The sequence below is a fragment of the Lissotriton helveticus genome, chromosome 8, assembly GCF_964261635.1.
Source record: "Lissotriton helveticus chromosome 8, aLisHel1.1, whole genome shotgun sequence".
Classification (NCBI taxonomy): Eukaryota; Metazoa; Chordata; class Amphibia; order Caudata; family Salamandridae; genus Lissotriton; species Lissotriton helveticus.
The window spans coordinates 344,851,136-344,871,485 of NC_136069.1; the positions used below are offsets into that span (position 1 = coordinate 344,851,136).

The 20,350-nt window shown below is 42.7% G+C and overlaps 1 protein-coding gene across 2 annotated transcripts in view; it reads right to left on the reverse strand.

Annotated features, from left to right (window-relative positions):
• The window catches only part of FLT1 (fms related receptor tyrosine kinase 1), a 370,086-nt gene that overhangs the window by 225,909 nt on the left and 123,827 nt on the right, over window positions 1-20,350 (reverse strand). For both annotated transcript variants that reach the window (XM_078657127.1, XM_078657126.1), the window contains exon 11: window positions 3,791-3,905. In XM_078657127.1, coding sequence (XP_078513253.1) covers window positions 3,791-3,905 — 115 coding nt within the window. The remainder of the gene's footprint in view (window positions 1-3,790; window positions 3,906-20,350) is intronic.

Genomic DNA, 20,350 nt, shown 5'->3' on the forward strand with positions numbered 1-20,350 from the left:
TGTAGGCAGACCATGCTCCTATTCATTAAGTACTAATAATGGGTTGCAATGTCGGTTTTTTGAATCACCATGGGTTCCACAATTTCCAACCTCCAAATGATAAGCACAGGATGTCATTTTGTCTCTAAAATGTCCCACCCTGTGTGCTCGGGGTCCTTGATCACAGAGATTGCCTTGACAGTCACAGCCTCAGATAGAACTGTATGTTTCTTGTTAGTCAGGACACAGCACATTTTATTAGGCTATCTTTTCAGAAAAGACTGCCATCTCCCTTAATACTTCTGTTAAATGGCTTTAATTGTAAGTCAATTAGGCACCAAACGTCGAATTCTGCAACCCACAAGCAAGTGAACGGTTCAATTAAAGGAAAAATTGAAACAATGACTACAATTACAATTGCCACATTTTTAAGCAGCCAATTGGATTTATATCATTGGGGCAAAATGATATTAGTAATACTACTGTTCCTCATAAAGGGGCTGTCTAGTGAAGAGAAAAAATGACTGTTTTCTTTACCCAGTCCTGTGTCTCTAACAATCACCAACATTAAGCATTCTAGAAGGTAGGTTTATTTCTCGGTTAGGGTTTTGAGATATAGAGTGACATCATTCACTGGAGGATCCTGTTTAAATAAGCATTCTGTTGGCCACCTTCTTTAGTGTGTAACACTCATGCAGAGTATGACTCGTCTCTTTTAAACCAAAGTTTAATCAATTTTGTTTTAAGGGATACTCATATAATCTTAAACCAAAGGAATAAAGCCCCTGCCTCTTTTGATCAACCCTAGACAAAGATGAAGGGGTGCTGTTTAAGTTGTGTTTTTCATCTCAGTTATTTAAATTTAGTATACATTGGCTTCGCTTGTGACTTCATAAAACATCTGTAAGTAGTAACAAATGTTCTGCTAGATGAATCTGGAATTTAAGTTTAATGGGGCATAGGAAGCCAACACTTAGGTGATAACCATTGGTTGCAACAACAGATGATTTGTAATATTTGCTTCAAATCTTCCCTCTTTTGAGCATTTCAAATTTAATTAATATTTAATTGAACCTGGCTTGCACACAGTTCCATACTTTCCATCTATCACATTTTTCAGGAAGGACATAGCAGCATTTAGTTTCTCTTTACAGCTCACTCAATATCTGAATAAAGATCCTGAAAATCTTTACATACTATTGCTAACTGAGACCTAACCCACTCGTCAGACATTTATCCTACGTTGCCTTTGTGGACTCATATCTGGAAAGATCAGAAGTCTCTTCCCTGACATAGTAGGTACTCTCTGGTATCACCACCCTGAAAATTTGCTCTCATACTCACAGATCTGCTGACATGATCAATACATTAACAGACAGAGCTGCAGACCTTGGAACTGGGAAACTAAGGGGCCCATTACGATGTCGGGCGGATTGCCTTCGCCAGGCTGGCGGAGGCAATCCGCCCGACATCCATTCCCGAATTCCCCCTGCCATATTAGTATGGGGGGGGGACCGCGGGGGACGGAAAGACCGTCCGCCGCTTTTCCGCCCCGGTCGCCTTGCGGCCGGGGCGGAGAATCTTTAATATGGTGGCGGTGTCTCATAGACACCGCCAGCCATAATAGTATGGGCTGTCAGTCATGCCGCCACGGAAAGGCATGCGGTCTTCACTGAAGGAGGGGTGGGGGCTGCACATGGGGGGTACCTGTGGTACCCTCCACATTTGCATAAACAAAGCGGCAGGCACCGCTTTGCTGAGAGCACCACCCGCCACAATGCTAGAAATGCAGGATGTGCCCGCCACTGTGGCGGGCACATCCTAATGCCCCCCATGGGACCCCCCGCCCTTATTGTATTGCGACTTATATAGCGCACGTATCACCCGAAGGTATCAAGGCGCTTGCTTAGGGAACCCGTCCTGGTATTCCCCTGTGAGATACCCCGGCAGGGTATCCACAAGGTGAAAGCCAGGCATCCCACCGCGAGGGGCCGTAGTGGAGATTAAGCAAGCTATTGCCCAGAGTCGCAGAGTGTGACCCCGTGAGTCGAGTAGGCACCGGAGCGAGAATTGTCGAGTCCGTGGAATTTTTGAGCCCGAGACCTGCCGAGGCGGGGTATCGAACCCTGGTCCACGGCCGATCTCAGCTTCCGGGTCTGCCACCTCTAACCACTGAGCCACGCTTCTCCACTTATGGCGGGCGGTCTCAATCCCCGCTACCGCCCGTCATCCTAATGGACCCCTAAGTTCGAGTCCTGGCATTGTCTTAAAATCCTGTACGTCTGTGTAAAGCACATAATCTAAAACTGCTGATTTTCATTTCCAAGAGTATCGGCCAACTAGGGTTCCAAATTTCTAGGTCTATTTCTATGTATCGTACATATAAAAGATAAAGGGCCAGATGTACGACCTTTTTTAGCAGTCGCAAATGGGAAATCGGCCCTTTCGCGACCGCTAAATAGGTCTGCGCAATATACAAACCCTATTTTACGAGTTGGTAACCTATTACCGACTCGCAAAATTGGGTTGGTGACTCGCTATTAGGAAGGGGCGTGCCAGGGGCATCCCGTCCTAATAGCCAGTCGCACTTCTATGTATGATTGTTTTGCAATCGCAATTGTGGTCACAAAACAGCCGCAGTTTACCACCTACTTCAAGAAATGTTTCATTTTTCTTTTTTAAATGCATCCCGTTTTCCTTCAAGGAAAACAGGATGCATTTTAAAAAAACTGCTTTATTTAAAAAGCAGTCACAGACATGGTGGTCTGCTGACCCTAGTAGGTCACCATCCCTGTGAGTGCTGGCCATTCCTAATGGGGTCACAAATCGCGACCTCCCTCATGAATATTAATGTGGTAGGTTGTTTGCGACCCCATTGGGAATCGCAAACAGTGAGACACTGGTGTACATTCCACTTTGCGAGTCGCACAATGTCGCAATTTGCGACTTGCAAAATGTAATGGTTGTACATCCAGCTCTTAAGCTCTCCTCGGATAGAAGAAGGCCTTGCTGTCCATACATAGCATTTATATTGACAGAGGGCTAACTAAAGTTGATGTATTTGGGTAAAACAATGAAATTAGAAAATCACTCTTGTTAGGGCACCTGTTAGGAGCGTTATTGGGTTGCAAAAACACAGGAAGCACAGATTCTCTCAAAATAATCACTTTCGTCCTCACTCCTTCTCTTTTCAGTTTAGGTCTGGGTTTGAGAACTATAGGTTAAAATGTATATAAAGAGGGCTTTGGACGAACTCTATAAATCATTGGCTTTCTTTGACCAGCATCTTTCAGACATTGATTTGAGTCTTTGTCAACCATGACTTGGCTCAGTCCAGTCAAGTTATAATCTCTCACCTAATTCTATTGGCTGTTTGGGTGTATCCCTCTGCCTCCCCTTCAGTGTCTTCATTAAACTGCATGTAGGTCTGCTTTACCACCATAGAGATCCTTGTCCGCTCCTCCTGGCTCCCTCCCATTTGTTTTGCTCTAACGATTCAATGATGCATGTGTTGGCATATGAAACCCAGACCTACTGGCTTTCCCAGTCCTTGTTTTACATAGTGAGGGTGGCCACAAGCACTGCTATTACAGCAACTAGCCCCCTCCAGAGACTCCAAGGACATTTGCCCTATTTATGCCCTTATTGAATTCTGTCGAGTTCTACATTTTTATGATGATGTCAACATAGAGAAAAATATATTTACTACATTAGCAATAGACCAGAAAATATATGATGTCTTTTGATGGAAACGAAAGTGTAACCTCCATATTGAAAAGGTGTCTGTCTTATCTTTCAGCTATAGAGATACCTTGATCTTGCCTTCGATGATCTGCATTCTCTCGCTGATACTAATGGGATTGCCTTTGTTGCTGCCAGATTTCAGCAAGAATGCACTTTTTTCAATACTTGAGTGGAAGTCACACCTGGAAGTAAAAACACAAATAGATTTTCAACAATTGTTGTCCTCTGAAGGTAGAACTGAAAAGAGCTCACAAAAGCATTTTACAAAGTGCATTATGGTAAAGTGTTATGCAGTTTATTATAATTTTCTTATATGCACAATATTTTTTTTTCTCAAATGGAAGGATGTCTGCAGAGTCATTTCTTAATGTGACCTGATTTGCCACTTTGCAGGGCTGAATTTTGTTCCCTCTCGGTTCCCATTCTATGAGAATGTTTAATACCAGCACCTTTTTCAGGTGGATTTAGCCTGACAATCCACAATTTCATTGGTGCTGCATTTGAATTTGCATACTTCTCTCTGATTGGATGTAGTTCAGGAAGACATTCCATTTAGCTATATTTGAGACATTAGATACATTAGCATTAATTTGCATGTGTATCAGTTGTACTTGTGTATGCAGCGTGGACAGGATATTTAAAGATAAAATGGATGGAGGGTATATTGATCCTGAAGTTCCAGGGTCTATCCAGGGTCTACAGTACTCCCCCATACTCTTTAGGGCGAGCACCTCCCTCTAGGTCATTACGGATGCTATTTCCAGTCCTGAGCTATTGTGTGAAAACCAAATGCATTCTGGGTGTTGGGGTCTTGTTTTAGTTCCCTTGCAGAAATGGGACTTATGCACCTACCTGAAAACAATGATTTGTAGGTGAAAAGTTATTGACTGCACACAATGTCTGTGTTTATCTGCAGTGAGGTGGTCACTTGATGTCATTGTTTGGCTTGTTGTTGCTTTACTACTTTGGCTATTTCAGGCTACTAACATTTGTTGGTTGTTTTGAATTTGCTTACTTTTGAGTTCTTCATGAAAGTTATAGGTTTGTGGCTGCATCAAAAACTACTTACAAACAGGTACAGATGTGTCCACATGAACATAAATATGTTTGCTCAATTAAGTTATAGAGAAAATACATATGTTTTAAAGCTGGGAGTTAACTTGCTAGTGAAAATATAAATGCTAACTTAGATATTAGATTTATGACAAGTGCTACTGTATTACAGAGATCAAGATAGACATGGGTTGACGTGCATCTTTCGTAGGCCTGGTTTATCGCGGTTGATACAACTTCCCAGACAAATCCAAGTTGAAAAATGTTAAAGTTTTAGTTTGAAAAGCCTGATGCTCGAAATAGACCTAGAGAACCATATAGTTGAAAACTAAATACGGTCTATGTGACTGTCACGTAGGTAGAGAGCCAAATGTTCGAACCTTTTTCCATTTTTCAAATAATTAATGTTACTGTTATTGACACTCAAGTATCCTTCAAGATTTAGAAAAATAATATTACCTTACATTCTGGTAAGGGTGGCATGGTGGAGATAAACATCAACCAATTGGCTCTGTTCTACACATGAATATCTGGAAGGTAGATGAAGGCGGGAGTTGGCACATTGAAGGACATCCCAGACCCTCTATATCAAATTTCAGATTTTTGCTAATGCAGCTTTTGTAGTAAATATCAATGTTCTGATTTTTGGTAATGCAACTCCGGCAGTGAATATAAATATTCTGATTTTGGATAATGCAGCTCCTGCACTACATATCAATTTTCTGATTTTTGTTAATGCAGCTCCTGCAGCAAATATCAAATTTCTGATTTTTGATTATGCAGCTCCAGCAATAAATATCACATTTCTGATTTTGGTAATGTATCTCCTGCAGTAAATATCAAATTTCAGAATTTTTGTCATGCAGCTCCTGCAGCAAATATCAAATTTCTGATTTTTGATAATGCAGCTCCTGTAATAAATATGACATTTCTGATTTTTGTTAATGCAGCTCTTGTAGTCAATATCAATTTTCAGATTTTTGGAAATGAAACTCCTACAGTAAATATAAATGTACTAATTTTTGTCAATAAAGCTCTTGTAGTAAATATCGATGTTTTGATTTTTGGTAATTCAAATTTTGATAATGTAGCTCCTGCAGTAAATATCAAATTTCTGATTTTTGGTAATGAAGTGCCTGCAGTAAATATCACATTTCTGATTGTTAACAATGCAGCTCCTGCAGCAAATATCAAATTTTTGAGAATGAGGCTCCTGCAATAAATATCACATTTCTGATTTTGGTAATGCAGCTCCTTTAGTTTTATAATCATATATAAAGTTTCAAAAATAACTATAAGACAACCACGCGGCATTCTGCTTTGAAGCTGAGGTCTTTCTTATGGGGAATGATCTTACATGTCGGAATTCCGTCAATGCACACATTACTAATCACGTAACAAAAGAAAGGAACTATGACAGGAAGTTTCTGGTTTTAATTTAGGATGAGAGGGACCGAAAATATGACAGCAGGGAAGGAATTATAAAGACATAGACAGCTGTGGAATAAGTCAAATGCTTTTTGCATATGGTACACTTGTACATTCTAACATTTCTCCATTCAAGAAATTTAAAAGGCTGTTATATTTCATAGTGGAATACAGGACCATGAAAACTACTGCTTCTGATGACACTTGGGGGCACATTAGGATAACAGGCGGATCGACAAAAACCTCCGCCCGCTACTAATTTCCCCCCGGCATGGCGGGGGGACCTTGGCGGACGGGAAGACCATCTGCCGGTTTTCCGCCGTTAGGCAATCCGCCCGATTGCCTACCGAGCGGAAAAGCAGTTTATATATGGTGGCAGTGTCTGTTAGACACTGCCAGCCATATTACTATGAGGGCCGAAGCATGCCTTGCCGCCACGGAAAGGCATGCGGAAATTGCTTGAGGGGGCCCGTTGCAGGCCCCCAGGGACTCTGGGGGGTGCATATGGGGGGTACCTATGGTACCCCCCTGCAGTTCCATGGACAACATGGCAGGCACGTGCGGTGCCTGCCATGTTGTGCATGGAAGTGCACAACATGCCTTCCTGGCATTGTGGCGGGCGGTGCTGAGTGCACCGCCTGCCACAATGTTAGAAATGCCACAGTGGCAGGCGCATCCTAATGGCACCTACGGGACCCCCGCCCTTATGGCGGGTGGTCCCTTTTTACGACGGGATGGCATGCCCAATGTGCCCCATGCCGTTTAATTCTTGATGACAATTGATGGTTTTACTGACTGTTATTTAAAGTTTAGCATTCTGAATATTTTTATTAATAATTAGATGTGTGTGATACAGAACAGATGTATCTATAGGAAAACAGTCACCCCAGGGGCCAGATTTTTCATTGTGTTGCATTGCCCTTCAATCACGCATGGTAACGCGAGGGCAATTCAGCACTAAAATCAGATTCACCAAGCAATGCAAGGCCGCCTTGCGTGGCCCTGCGGTGCTTGGTAAATCTGAAGTAACGCAAGGCACGGCAAGTTGTTGCCTTGTGTTACTCTGCCCTGGGCGTTCCATTGCATCCATCCATGAATTTTGACACATTCCCCGATTTACCGTGAGTGGTAGACCTGGGAATGCTTCAAACTGCTACACCTTACCAGGGGAGGTGTAAAATGGAGAACTATGTTTATTTCTCATTATGCACTACAAGTAGAAAGAGGAAACCGTCTCAGAGGATTGTTTTTGTGCAGGAATGCCCCTTCCTGCACAAAAACACTACTGCCTACGGATCAGGCACCCTTGCACCACGGCGCAAGCATGCCTGCGTTGGGGCAAGGCAGCATATTGTGTGCCAGCACAAGGAAAGGACATGAATGCGCCATATAATGTTAAATATGCCACACTCCTGCCCTCTCCCTGTCACGCAGGGCCGCACAGCAAGGTGTCTTGCTGTGTTGCATTACGTGAAAGTTTAATAAATCTGGGCCTTAATTACCAGAAACAATGCAAGCGCAAATGTTACACAGATGTGGTAATTATTTTATTTTCAGTAAATTATGCAATAATATTATTATCACCCAAGTTAAGACACACAGAAGATTCCAAAAAAAGGAGAGGTAATCAGTTAGCCAATACAATGCCCTGTGCAGAAAAACTAGAAATAGGAAAACTCATCCAATCACAGTCCCTTAGGGTTCCAAGCCAAGGAACGACTCCTATGATTGGACAAGACTGAACCACTTGCAGACATTTAACTTCTCAGGGAAAACTGCAATGTTTTAGTGAATTTTTGAGAATAAAGTAATGTGCAGGACATTTCCAGAGCCGAGATTACAGACTATTTGAGAGCATAATTTTCCATATCTTTTTTCTTTTATCTCCATGACACATTAAAAATGTAGATTTCAGTCATTGTGAATCAATGCAATGGTTGTTGTTAGACCTATTAATAAAGGTTTGCAAGCAGATTTAGAGAAGCTTTGTGGAACTGAGTAGAGATATGTAAAATTAAGTTGTAAGAACTTTTTCTCTCATAAAAAACTACCTTTTTGTATTTTTTATTCACAATTTTCATTAAAAAGCGAGAACTTCAGGCTTTGTGAAATTTTTGAATTTGATATCATAGTGCCTCAAGTGGGTGGTTTTAAAGTTCTACAAACACTACCATCTCAAGTTTTTACCTACAAATACTCTCCCCTGAAAACAGGCAGTGAAGCTGGCATCGAGTCTGCAGCCGCTCTCTCCTGCTCTTATGCTATGATGAAAGGAACCTGTCCCTATGCATCATGCACAGTGCTCGCACATGTTGAAGGCTGTATCTGGGGCTAAGATTCTCTCTGACAATTTGAAATGCATGTGCTTGGAAAAAACACAGCAATGTTTGCTACAAGACAGTGGTGCACCAAGGTGGCCAGGGGTCCCAGTGCAGCCAGACCCTAATTTGTTTAGTAAAAAAAAACAGTCACTAACAGAGGGGATGTGGGCCACTCACAACCCTGAGCCCCGCTGTCAGTGCACATGCTGCACTATTGGTAGCCCAGCTCCAACTACATGTCTTGGGGAAGGGGCGAGTAGGGGAAAGCACTGAGACCAATTAGGAGAAGCCAGGGATGGCATCTACTGCTCCCCAATGGCCCTTTTGTAGGTGCCAAGGGCCCATTCCCTGTCTCTGGGTTCCACTCCTTACCTATCTGCTTGCCTGTCTGGAGCGAACAAAAGGTTGCTAGAGGGCTGCAAGTGGGACAAGGAGTCAAGCCTGTGATTTTATTAGAGTCAAAGTACATGTGAAGTCACTTCCACTGGGATTCCGGGCAAATCCCCAATCTCCCAGTGCCTAATAAAAATTCTGACTTTGTGTAATAAAATGTGGTGCTCTTGTAAAGTACTCTAATGCCTTTGTGCCAACTTCGGGTAATATAAAACTGTTAAAAATATCTGTAAAATTGTCAATTCTAAGACCACAGCAACAAATCAGATAAATCACGCAATGCAATGCTTTTGTACACAGGGCCTCACTCCATAAATCCATCCCACTCCCCTCTGTCCACAGGCCTGGCCTTCCATTCCCATACTAGTGACTTATGCAACTACCATGTTGCACAACCCTCTCCACCAGAAGTCATTAGTTCTATTTTGAACGTGCAAACCAGGAAAAGGGAAGAGGAAGAGGGCGCTAAAGTAGAAATACTGCCACTACACATCCCCAGGAAGCCTCAAGCACATAGCCATTATTGACTCAATCAATGGAGATCCTATAGCTCCCAAGGACAGAAGGAGGGGCCTTGATGTGAACTCGCTTTAACTCAGATCTGAATATTTATTTCTTGGACCTCTCTTTATTTGTAAAAATAAATGTTGGCCAGCGAATTAAAAATAGTGTGGCTTTTAAGAAGCGTCGCTTAAGAGTGTGTGTATGTGTGAGGGGGAGAGCAGGCTGACTCCTAAGAATACAACAAGCTCTTAAGGAAGTGGATTGTGCCATGTTTGAAGATGCAAAGATAATCGCTGGGCTGGGAACAGTCTTGTACAGGGGAGGAAGCCAAACAACCAGAGGAAAGCAGCATACGCTCCTGATTTCGCACAGGAAGTGCACAGCACCTCCTGCTAAAGTGAGATAAGAAAACTCCCATGGCCTATTCTGGACAAGGCCACAGATATCAAGCTTCGCGGCGCACTGTCCTCACGCTGCGCCACTGCTCGCTGTCTTTCTTAATGAATCTCAGAAGTACCACTACCTCTTCCCAGACTCTGGCCAAGCACAACACTGTGGTAAATTTAGAATCAGCAGAGGGAAAATAGATCTGGGTAAAGGGTTTGCCGCACGCCATCTATGCATTGGGCTAGAGGAGAGATGTGGATGAGATGATCTCAGCATAATAAAAAGATCATTAACTGTGGGTTAAGAAAGAGTTCCGCCAACATCCTTTCATCAGCATCATTTCCGAAAGGGCCTTTTATCCAGGGGGGTCAACTGACTTCAGCAATATAATAATCTACTTCGATTTCATGGCACAAAAGAATGAAGGACAATAACGCCCAAGATCCTTGGAGAACACTTTTGGCCAGCCATGAAGGAGGCAGAACCATCAAGACTGATTGGAGGAAATGCTTTTTTGCTCACATGCCAGAATACTAATTAACACCAGCAAAGGCTGTCTTTCTTGCTGAGGGTCATGTGATAACAAGAGTCAAGGAAGCAACCACCTAACCACATTTGACCAACCCTGAAAAACAATGATTGAGAAGGACCCTACGTGAAAAAGTTACCTAGCAAAGCCCACTCCTACTTCGAAATCTCCTAAATTAAAAATACTAAATAGAGCAATCAAGTGTTATAATTTCATGTCCCTAAATCTGAATCTTATTTCCAGAATATATTACATTTTTCCCTTAAATGAGTGAGTAAATGAGTGTGATCATTAAAAAATTCGACTTTAAAGAAAATCAATTTCTGATTGAAGGAGATGGTTTCAAGAACAAGGGTCGACGACACGAAAGCGTCTGATTTCTCTGGTTATTCACTTGTCTTGCTTACGTAGATAGGTGAGAATGTGTTTGAATTTCCTAATCTGAAAGAAGGCTGTCTTGGCCACGGCATTCCTCTGAGGAATGAGGCCTATGTTCCGATGGGGAATTTTAAATTGCAAACATAATTATCAGAGAGAAATGGATAGAAACGGGGGAAATTTGAGCATTGAAGTGTTTTTGAAATGTGACAATTGTATGAAGTATTCTTTTTTTCTTGGTTATGTTGGTTTCACTTACTGGCCATCGAGCTTTGATTGATAAGTAACTTCAAAGTTATGTATAATGCGGAAGAGCACATAAACAGAGAGACTGAAAAGAGAAGATAAAGAAAAAATCGTAAGGGGCACAACATGTGATGTTACGGCTTGGGGATATCAGACGGTGAAGTTGGATATGATGACATTTTATGTAAAAAAAACCACACAAACCTTGGAGTTGCATCCAAGTGCATTGATCAACAGTATGACGTTTACATAAAAGGACGCCATAATTCTCTTTCCTTAAGGCTGCTTATAACTCAAGAAACGCCCCCTTTTTAAGTGCATAATCACACACAATAAGATCTGACCCATTCCAAGGTCAGGGCAGAAACCATACTGCCACAAGGGATTTGAACCGAAATGCTTACTTTTGCTGAGGCCAAAAGATGACAAATTTGGTTGGAAGTTTTGAGCCTAGGGCAAGGGTGTTTTGAGCCTAAGGCAACCCCACAGCTGTCGTAGGGGTTCAGCATGGCTTTAATTTTAACAGTGGACAGGATGATGGTATACTGAATGAGGAGAGGGCCGAATCCATCACCGAAGCATGTAGGTCTAATAGTCTGTAGGGAGCAAGTAGTGAGTCAGGGGTAATGGTAAGAGTGCCAACCCCGGGGAGCCCTTTAAAAGACTGAAAGTGGCAGCTCCTCGTGCTCCTTTTTATTTCACCATCTTAGACGGGAGCTTCTTCTATTTGTTATTTTGCGGCAAACAATTATTTATATTGTATGATAAAAAACAGGTTATTAATGATTTTTACATAACTCTTGAATCAGGATAATGCTTACAGATACCTCAGCAGCACACGGTTGGCATCTTCCTCCTCTAGGAATGCTGTCTTGTTTTAATCTTGCATTACTACTATTCAGTTTATGTACTTCTATGTACACGTGTGGGATTTACTGCTAGGTGGTGTTTATACATAACTCTATCAGCCTCCTAGTAGTGTTTCTTTTTGAGTGTTCGGTTGCTTCACTGAATCATAGTGAGTGTCTGATTTTGCACGACTTTGCTGGGCTTGAGTGGAACTCGTGTCAAGTTTGCTGGCTCTATATTTTGTTGAAGAGATCTTCACAGCCTTCAAGTTGGTAATCGGATAATTGTAATACAAGCAATATTGGCCCAGTTAATGATTTTGACAGACCTACATGTTTCCGTCAAGGTGTTATGTGTCTGATATATTGTAAATCCAAAGGCATGGAATCATGGGTCATCTGCAGAATAAATACAAACTAAGATTTAGGTCCGGTCTAGTATTTCAAAAACTTTTAGAACCCAATTGAGAAAACCTTTCAGTGATTAGCTGTGTCATGCTCCTATACTATGTGCACATTTACTGGGTTGATTCACAAACCTTTTTCTGTGAACAGTCGTGTTTTTCTCCACTTAGGAATGGGTTCAGTGAAGAATTTGCATTAGGCAGTCATACTGACTCACAGACCTGATTAACTAAATTTTTTCGACCAATAAGCTATTCATGCTCCGGGAAATTATGAGTAAGTCACGCCTAACAGTGGCATAACACAGGCCCTCGCAGCCCCTGCGGAGCGGGGGTGGGGCCAATCTCAATGGGGCCCCCTCAGCACAATGCTCTTGCTGGAGAGTTCCTGATTGAGCCCTGCAGGGGGCCTTCCACGTACCTTGCAGGGGACCCCTATCAAGTTTCATTACGCCAGTGACACCTAAGTCTGGAGTAAGACGAGAGTACTCATAGTAACCGCTTAATTAAGAATCCCGAAAGTCTCCAAATCGGATACGAGGTGTCTGCTTCAGAAGCAGACCATGGGACATGGTGTGAAGAAGCTTCACAGAATTAATTGATGAATGCGGATTACTCGAGGGTTCAAATATATGAGGACCACTGGGGGACTCAGGGGTCCTCTTCCAGTGTTACGTCTGAGGTTGTTGTGATATATGTTACTGTTGTATATTTATGCTTCCTTCAATATGGCTACTTGGTGTTAGTAGGCCTTCCTTTGTGTTCCCACCTTCCCATATGGATGGGACGAGATTATGTTGGAGGTGTGTGGCTGTGGAGGTGAGCAATATGTCTATGACAAAGCTATAAACCAGTCGATGGAGCACTGGCTGCAGCGTGAAATACAAGGAGATGATGGACGGAGCGCTGAAACTTTTCAGGCACTCACCCCCAGTCACAGATCTGGGTTGAATCCATCATCGTTCTTTAGCTCACTTCGCAGCGTGAAATACTTCAGGGTATCTTTCTGGCATGAGGTGTGGAGTGTGTTCTCCCGTAGTAAGGTGCAACTCACAAAATGAAATGTAACAAGTAAGCCAGTGTAGCCATGTTTCAAAGCCAAATAAATTAAAAAATATTGTAAAAGAGGTTTACCTCCTTTTGACATAAAAAGCGCAGCGGTCAGTAAAGTGATTGCCCCACAGGTAGGGTGACCAGGCATCCCGGATTTGCCCGGACGGTCCCGGGTTTTCACCTGTTGTCCCGGCAGATTTCAGGAAATGTAGCTCATGTCCCGGTTTTTAAAGAGGGCCGACTGAAAACTGTGGGAGGTGCTTTTTTATATTCTGCAAAGCAGAGATAGTTAGCAGTTGTTTCAATAAAGCAATTTAATTACCAAGCAAGCTACTGGGTTTAAAAAAGTGCGTTTTATGTATATTCTAACTGCCTATTCTGTAATTCTCTGCTGAGAAGCGCTGTCATTCTGTGCGCTCACTTGAAGTAAAACTGTAGTCCTTCTATTTTCGTGAAATGTCCTGGTTTTTGGCTTTAAAATTCTGGTCACAACACCCACAGGAAGAGTGAGAAAGTCCACAATCATCAACGTTACAGTGGAGTGCAGGCTGTGTGCTGTCACATGGAGGGACTGCAGGTTTGCTAGAATAACTGAACTGGAAATAAAAAATACACACAGTGCTGCACACATATGAATATGTCAAAATAATTTGGGAGATCTTGAGCCAAACCAATTAAAACACCGACGCCGGCAACCAGACATAATCATGAAATGTAAATTCACAAATGTAGCTAGGATTATAGAGGTTCCTGCTGAAGGTGATTATTCTGTTCTACCCACAGAAAGACACAAGGTGATGAAATACCCACAAATGCAATGTCAAGATGAATCAACAGTCCTAGTAATTGTTGGTGCAACAAAGTTAATCAGGAACAGTTTGCAGGACAAGGAGATAGGGTGGTCTTAGAGGTGACAACACAGGAACTCCAGAAAGAAGCTCTTCGCTCAAAGTGCGTATCATGAAGACCATCATGGTTCTCCTTGTAAAAAAGACTAGTGTCTTGTTCATTAGAGATTATCATTTTACTTGTGATTGTCTATCTCAGGAGCTATTTGTTGTCGTAAAGTACATGTTGGAAGTTAAAGGTTTGCATTTTTACTTGCTTTTGAAGCAAAAGTGTATTTTGAACTGAAGGTAGAACAGAGTGGGGCGGACAAGCTCAGATATGTCTTCGTTAATATCTTAGGAAAGCTTACTTAACCTGCAGGCTTCTTAATTTGGTCTATTTTTGGAAACCTCTGATAGAATTACTTTGAGGCAGAAGGAGAATCTTTGCTTTCCTCACCCCGATGGCCCGTGTTAAAAAAGAGTGAAAATTCTATTTTGGAAATGATTAAGAAAGAGCGAAGCCACCCATGCCTTTCGAATGGGTAGAAGCATCTTTGTGAATCACGGTCTGGAAGGGGTGAGGATTGCAAATTCCAGAAAAAAATAGTTGACTGGCTGCCACTGTAACCCATGATCTTACTGTCAGGAGTTTGCATGTCCGCACGGTTGACTCAGCCTTCCATTCTTCCAAGGTCAGTAAACTGAGTACCATTAAATTGGTGAACAGCAACACCTGTTGTTTACAGCACTTACAAAAGGCAGAAGTACGGTAAAAATCACGATATAAATTGGGCTACCACTGTGACCAGTTTTCGCCTTTGCAATGGGAGGAATGCTGAAAGACTTTGCAATGCAAAGACGAATCGCAAACCACCCACCTCACTGATATTCATTGGAATCTGATAAATATGAATACTGGAGGCCTGCCGTCCCATTGAGACCCCTGTCTCAGCATTTGCACCTTTTTGCAGTGAGTAGCATATCAATTCCTTCAGATTAAGATTAACGAGGTAGGCAGTTTGTGACTCTGTGAACTGTTGCTTCGTGCTTCATGGAATATGAACAATTCTTATAATGCAGGGGGATGCTAGTCGGATCTCGATGCAACACATTGAGGTGTGACTGGCCCCTGCTTCATTTGTAAAAAGATAAGTGCTGGTGCTCTCGACAGGAGACCGCTGGCACCAGCCCATTTCTTCTGTTAGTACGCCCAAACAATGAACCAACTACTAACCAAGAAAGTGGGGAGAGGATGTGGCATAATGGCCAGAGCTGCCGACTTCAGAGCTGGGGAACCAGGTTCGAGCCTCGGCATCGGCTCAGCATCCTGTGATTCTGTTCAAATCACTTAATGTACCCGTGCCTACCATAAATGTATGTGAACATACCCTTCACTGGTGCTCATGAAAAGCGTCTGGGATGATGATTAAGTGCCAGTGCTGAGTACCGGAAACCACAGGCTCAAATTAAGCACTGGACCTGCCTCTTTGTACATATGCAAACTAAAAAAAATTCTTTGTATAGTTTGAGTGCTTTTTGCACCTAGGGTGCCCTGGTGAAAAGTTTTCTAATCTAGGCATTTATCTCTAAATTTACATTTTTTGCACATTTTATACCAATTCACATAGTGGTTTTCTACCTGCTATTGCCTTTGCACTTCTTGCAAAAGGTTTCACGGATCAAACAACTGCTAACTATGCGCTGCGGCTCCTTTTCCGACTTTGCACTCTTTTGTACAGCATGGAGCATTGCACAGTGTGTTGGCATTCACAAAGTCGCTCCCACTGTCATTGTGAATGCCCAGTCTTTACTACATCAGGCACCTTTAGTGTTTTTTTGTCATCAAAAAGCATGAGCACCACATGCTTGGTATTTGAAAACTCCAGACAGAATCACAAGAACTTTGCAAGCACAGTCATCTTCTTTTCTGTTTGCACTATTGATGCTTGACTATTCCCTTCAACGACCCACGCATGTCTACACCTAGTGTTGTGGTCTTTTTTGTGGTCCAAGGATTCATAGCGCGGGCGGGTTTTCCATCCCAGTGTCTGATGGGAACAATGGTTAGTATGAATCGAGCTGCTCGGGAAAAGATAATTACTGTCAGGATCTTAACAGCGGATGATTTGTTTCTGAACAAGATCCACGAAAAAAGCATAATCTGTTAACTATGAGCCTGGCTTTATAAATATCTCCCCTGTTAGGCGGGAGAGCGCGTGCCTGACATGATTGACAGACGTGTCTGCACTGGGAAACCACAACCCTGGCAATAGACCAGTTACAAGGGAAAAAACACATTTCTCAGCAGAATAGTTTTTTGGGCAAACAGTGGCACAGGTTTAAATGAACTGAATGGATTCAGGTCTTTACGTCTTTATTTACAGGCCATTGTATTCCCTTTTTGAGAAGTGTTCTAATAATAGACAGATTTCCGCATTTTCCGTAGCCTCTGGGAATCCAAACGACTGGTCTGAATTAGGCACAGCATTTTCTTGTTTTCAAGCTATTAAGAAACATTAGTCAAACAAAGAAGCGGCCTCCTTTTCACAATTAACATTTTCGTCAGGACCTGTTTTGCTAGGCGCCAGGTGACAGAAGTGGAGAAGTGTGGCTCAGGGGTTAGAGGCAGCAGACCCGGAAGCCGAGATCGGTCCTGGACCAGGGTTCAATTCCCCGCCTCGGCGGGGTCTTGGGCTAAAAATTCCACGGACTCGATAATTCTCGCCCCAGTGCCTCCTCGACTCACGGGTTCACACTCTGCGACTCTGGGCAATAGCTTGCTTAATCTCCACAACGGCCCCTCGCGGCGGGATGCCTGACTTTCACCTTGTGGATACCCTGCTATCTCACAGGGGAATACCAGGAAGGGTTCCCTAAGCAAGCGCCGGGAAACCCACTGCGGGTAGCTGTGCGCTATATAAGCTCAACTACATTTGTGGTGCATTTCAACGGAAATATCTGTCTAATAAATGACTGATTTGAACGGGCTTCCCATACATATGTCAAATGTGCAGTGTCAGATGAGATTTCTTTGTTTAAATATTTAGTGGCGTGTTCACAATACCCCGACAGTTGTTGCACTGCGTGCACTAACCCAGAAGCCAGCACTAGAAATATACTCATTTATTTTGATTGCTAAGCTCCCCCCTTCTCGATTCATTCTTAGCACTGGCCAGGGGGGCAGTCTCCAAACTGAAACCACCCATTTTAACTTAAAAAGCTTTTACCTCCTATCAAACTATCACCAAAGTGTCTTCGTCGGTTGAGTAGCTGTATTTTTACTCCAAACCTTACGTAAATCAGGTGTGACAAGGAGAGCCACACCAGTTTTTCAGGATATTCATATCAGATGCATTTACAAACAGTGAAGATGAAGGGAACATATTTAAATAGTTTGTTGGCATCCTGAAGATATGGAATGGATCCATCCATCCTGAACCCACGTTGGACTCCACTGCCTTATATGGGCCATCCACTGAAGACGGCATTCAGTCCTGCTACAAGGGCTGAAGACGGCTGAAATGCCAGAAACCGGTCCTAGGAAGCTTGTTTCCGGTCCAGGGAAGGCATGGCTTGGCAGTTCGAGGCACAGGGTCAGACTGATTTGCATATGGCCATGTCTGAACTGGGGGGCAGAGTGGGCTAAAGAACGGTGATGGATTAACCCCAGATCTGTTGACTGGGTGTGAGTGTTTGATTGGTTCAGATGCCCCGTCCATCACATCCCCCTTTTGTACAACAAGAGCTGATCAGAGCATTGCTGAAAAACATTAAAAGTTGAAGAAGGAGCATCTTCACCAGCTCATGTACCTTCATGTGTTTTTACGTCATCTTTACATCCCTTTGGAGAATATTCCAACGCCTAGTGTTGTAAAACTCCTTCCAGCTGCGGATAGGGGTGCTTAATTTTGAAACCACAAAAAGAGATATGCCTACGACCATCGTGTTCCTGGTTTTTCATCTGTTATAAATGTGGGTGCCACCTTTATGGATTTCTAGCACCTTTTTATCTGCTTTCCTTCTCAGGAACGACTGATATTTTCTGCCTTATCTTGGCAAGTGTGGGAATGTAGTTAAAGACTTTGGTCAAAGTCCAGTGGCTTATCAGGAGGCCTGAAACACAGACCAACCTATGGAGCAAACATTTTATTGGATGACACAGTGATCAACACGGACCAGCAAGCTACTTCTATAATGTGCACAGTAGCGAATATGTGACATTACAATGCATGCCATTACATCGCATGCCGTTGCAACGCCAAACTTAACCCCGAGTTTCTGTCGGGGGGGGAAAGCTGGAAGTAGGAATAGATTATTTTTCTATTCCAACTCAAGTGTGTGCAACAGCAGGGAAGGTGTTGGAGTTGAATCCAACACCTTCTACCCACTGCTGCACACCTTTTTCGCTGCAACGGCATGCGATGTGTTGGCATGGATTGTAACGGTTGCGTTGTAAAGGCTGTTTCCCCACAGTAGCATGATGGTAAAGGCATGGGGGAATCGGGTGGACTCTGAAAGTGGTACACCTCAATGTCCTGTAGGTGATAAAAAGTAATGTTGTTCTGTGACCTACTCATCACTTGTACTTTCCTCGCAGGATCCCCCTCTCAGATTAGCATCACTTTTGATGACATTAGTCAACAAAGTTCCTCTAAGTATTCTGGCAAACATGAATCACCATGAACACAAAAAGTCATGCTATATTTATATTTGCTATTTCCAAACCATAACTTGTTGTTACTCACTTCCGAGTCCAAAGCCGATCTCTTTTTTGTGGCAGGCTAATGTTCTTCCTTACACAACTCTGATCATAGTTCCCTTTTTGTGTTTCATGAGTATACTGCGTATCACTCCTCTCCCTGTCTTCTGGTTTCACAATTCACATATGCAGGGCTGCCACTGAACAATCTTCTACTGTTTCGTTGTCTGCATCCTGTTTCAGTGTTGCCCTCTTTGCCTCGGCCTCTGTTGTTTCTTTAAAATAGGATGATACCCAATGATGCCTCTCTTCCTGTTTTAGAAACCCACATACACCAATTCTGTATTATGATGCCAAGCCATATACATATCTACTGATTCATCTTTTCCTGAGCACATCTAAAAAGAAAATCGACTAATTTTGCTATGCTTGGTACTGCTATCTTCTCTCCATCGCAATATGCTCGCATCATGCTCACACCGTGTTAGTCAACGCAGGCCAGACTCGGATGAACAACTGAATCACAAGGGCAGATTGTTGGCAACTCAATGTTCAGTCCGTGTTTGGTGGGCTTGGTTGGTGTGTTGTTTGAATGTAAGAAAGGAATGAGTAAAGGTCCCTGTAAAATTTCAAACCGAGTAGGGTTGCATTGGATGAAAAATGACATATAGTAATTACAGCTTAGTTCCTCTGCTTTTGATTGCAATGCCTGACAGCATATATATCGATCACCTTTTAAGAACAGTGAGAACTGATATCTAGAAAACAAAAATGTAGTTGTCCTCGCAAAGCCAAATATAATTTAACACATTAAAAAATTATTAAGGAGGAATGTCATATTTTTCAAATATCCACGCTTTTTGAGCAGGCAGCAAGCTCAACTACATACTACTTTGCTATTGTAAAATCCAAATTCTTTCCAGTGATGAAGTAATTCATTCTCATTGTGTAGTGCGAAACTCAAAATGTGAGGCCTCATTTTGTGAGTAAACTTCATTGCACTGGAGCTCATGAAGCCGGATTTCTGCCAATTGTCTTGAATCAATATTTGACCATGAAAGACTGTCCAGCCACGAATGCACTCTCATCAAGATGAATTTGTCTCGAGCCAAAGTGAATGACCTTTAGGAAACATTCCATCATTGAGAATGTGCTGCTGCTGGACCCTGTGTTTTCAGTGACACATGTTTGTTGTGGTAGTGATTGGCAAGGGTCATGTTCCAGCGGTTTACTAACATGCAGGCACATGCATCAAGGTAGGATTTTGCGAGTCCTTAATTGCGATAATTAAGGAATCGCAATTAAGGACTCGCAAAAGCCTATGCATGTAGGAATTGCTATAAAAATGGCGATTCCTACACATTCCTTATTTGAGACGCGCAAATTGCCAGTCGCAAATAAGGAATGGCTTCCCATTCATTCCAATGGGCCTGCAGGCCCATAGGAATGAATGGGAAATTGCATGAGCACTTTTCGAGTACCAATAGGTCCTCGCAAATTGCGCAGGCAATTTTAGGGTGCAAGGGTGTCAAAGGGACACACTGTTGCACCCCT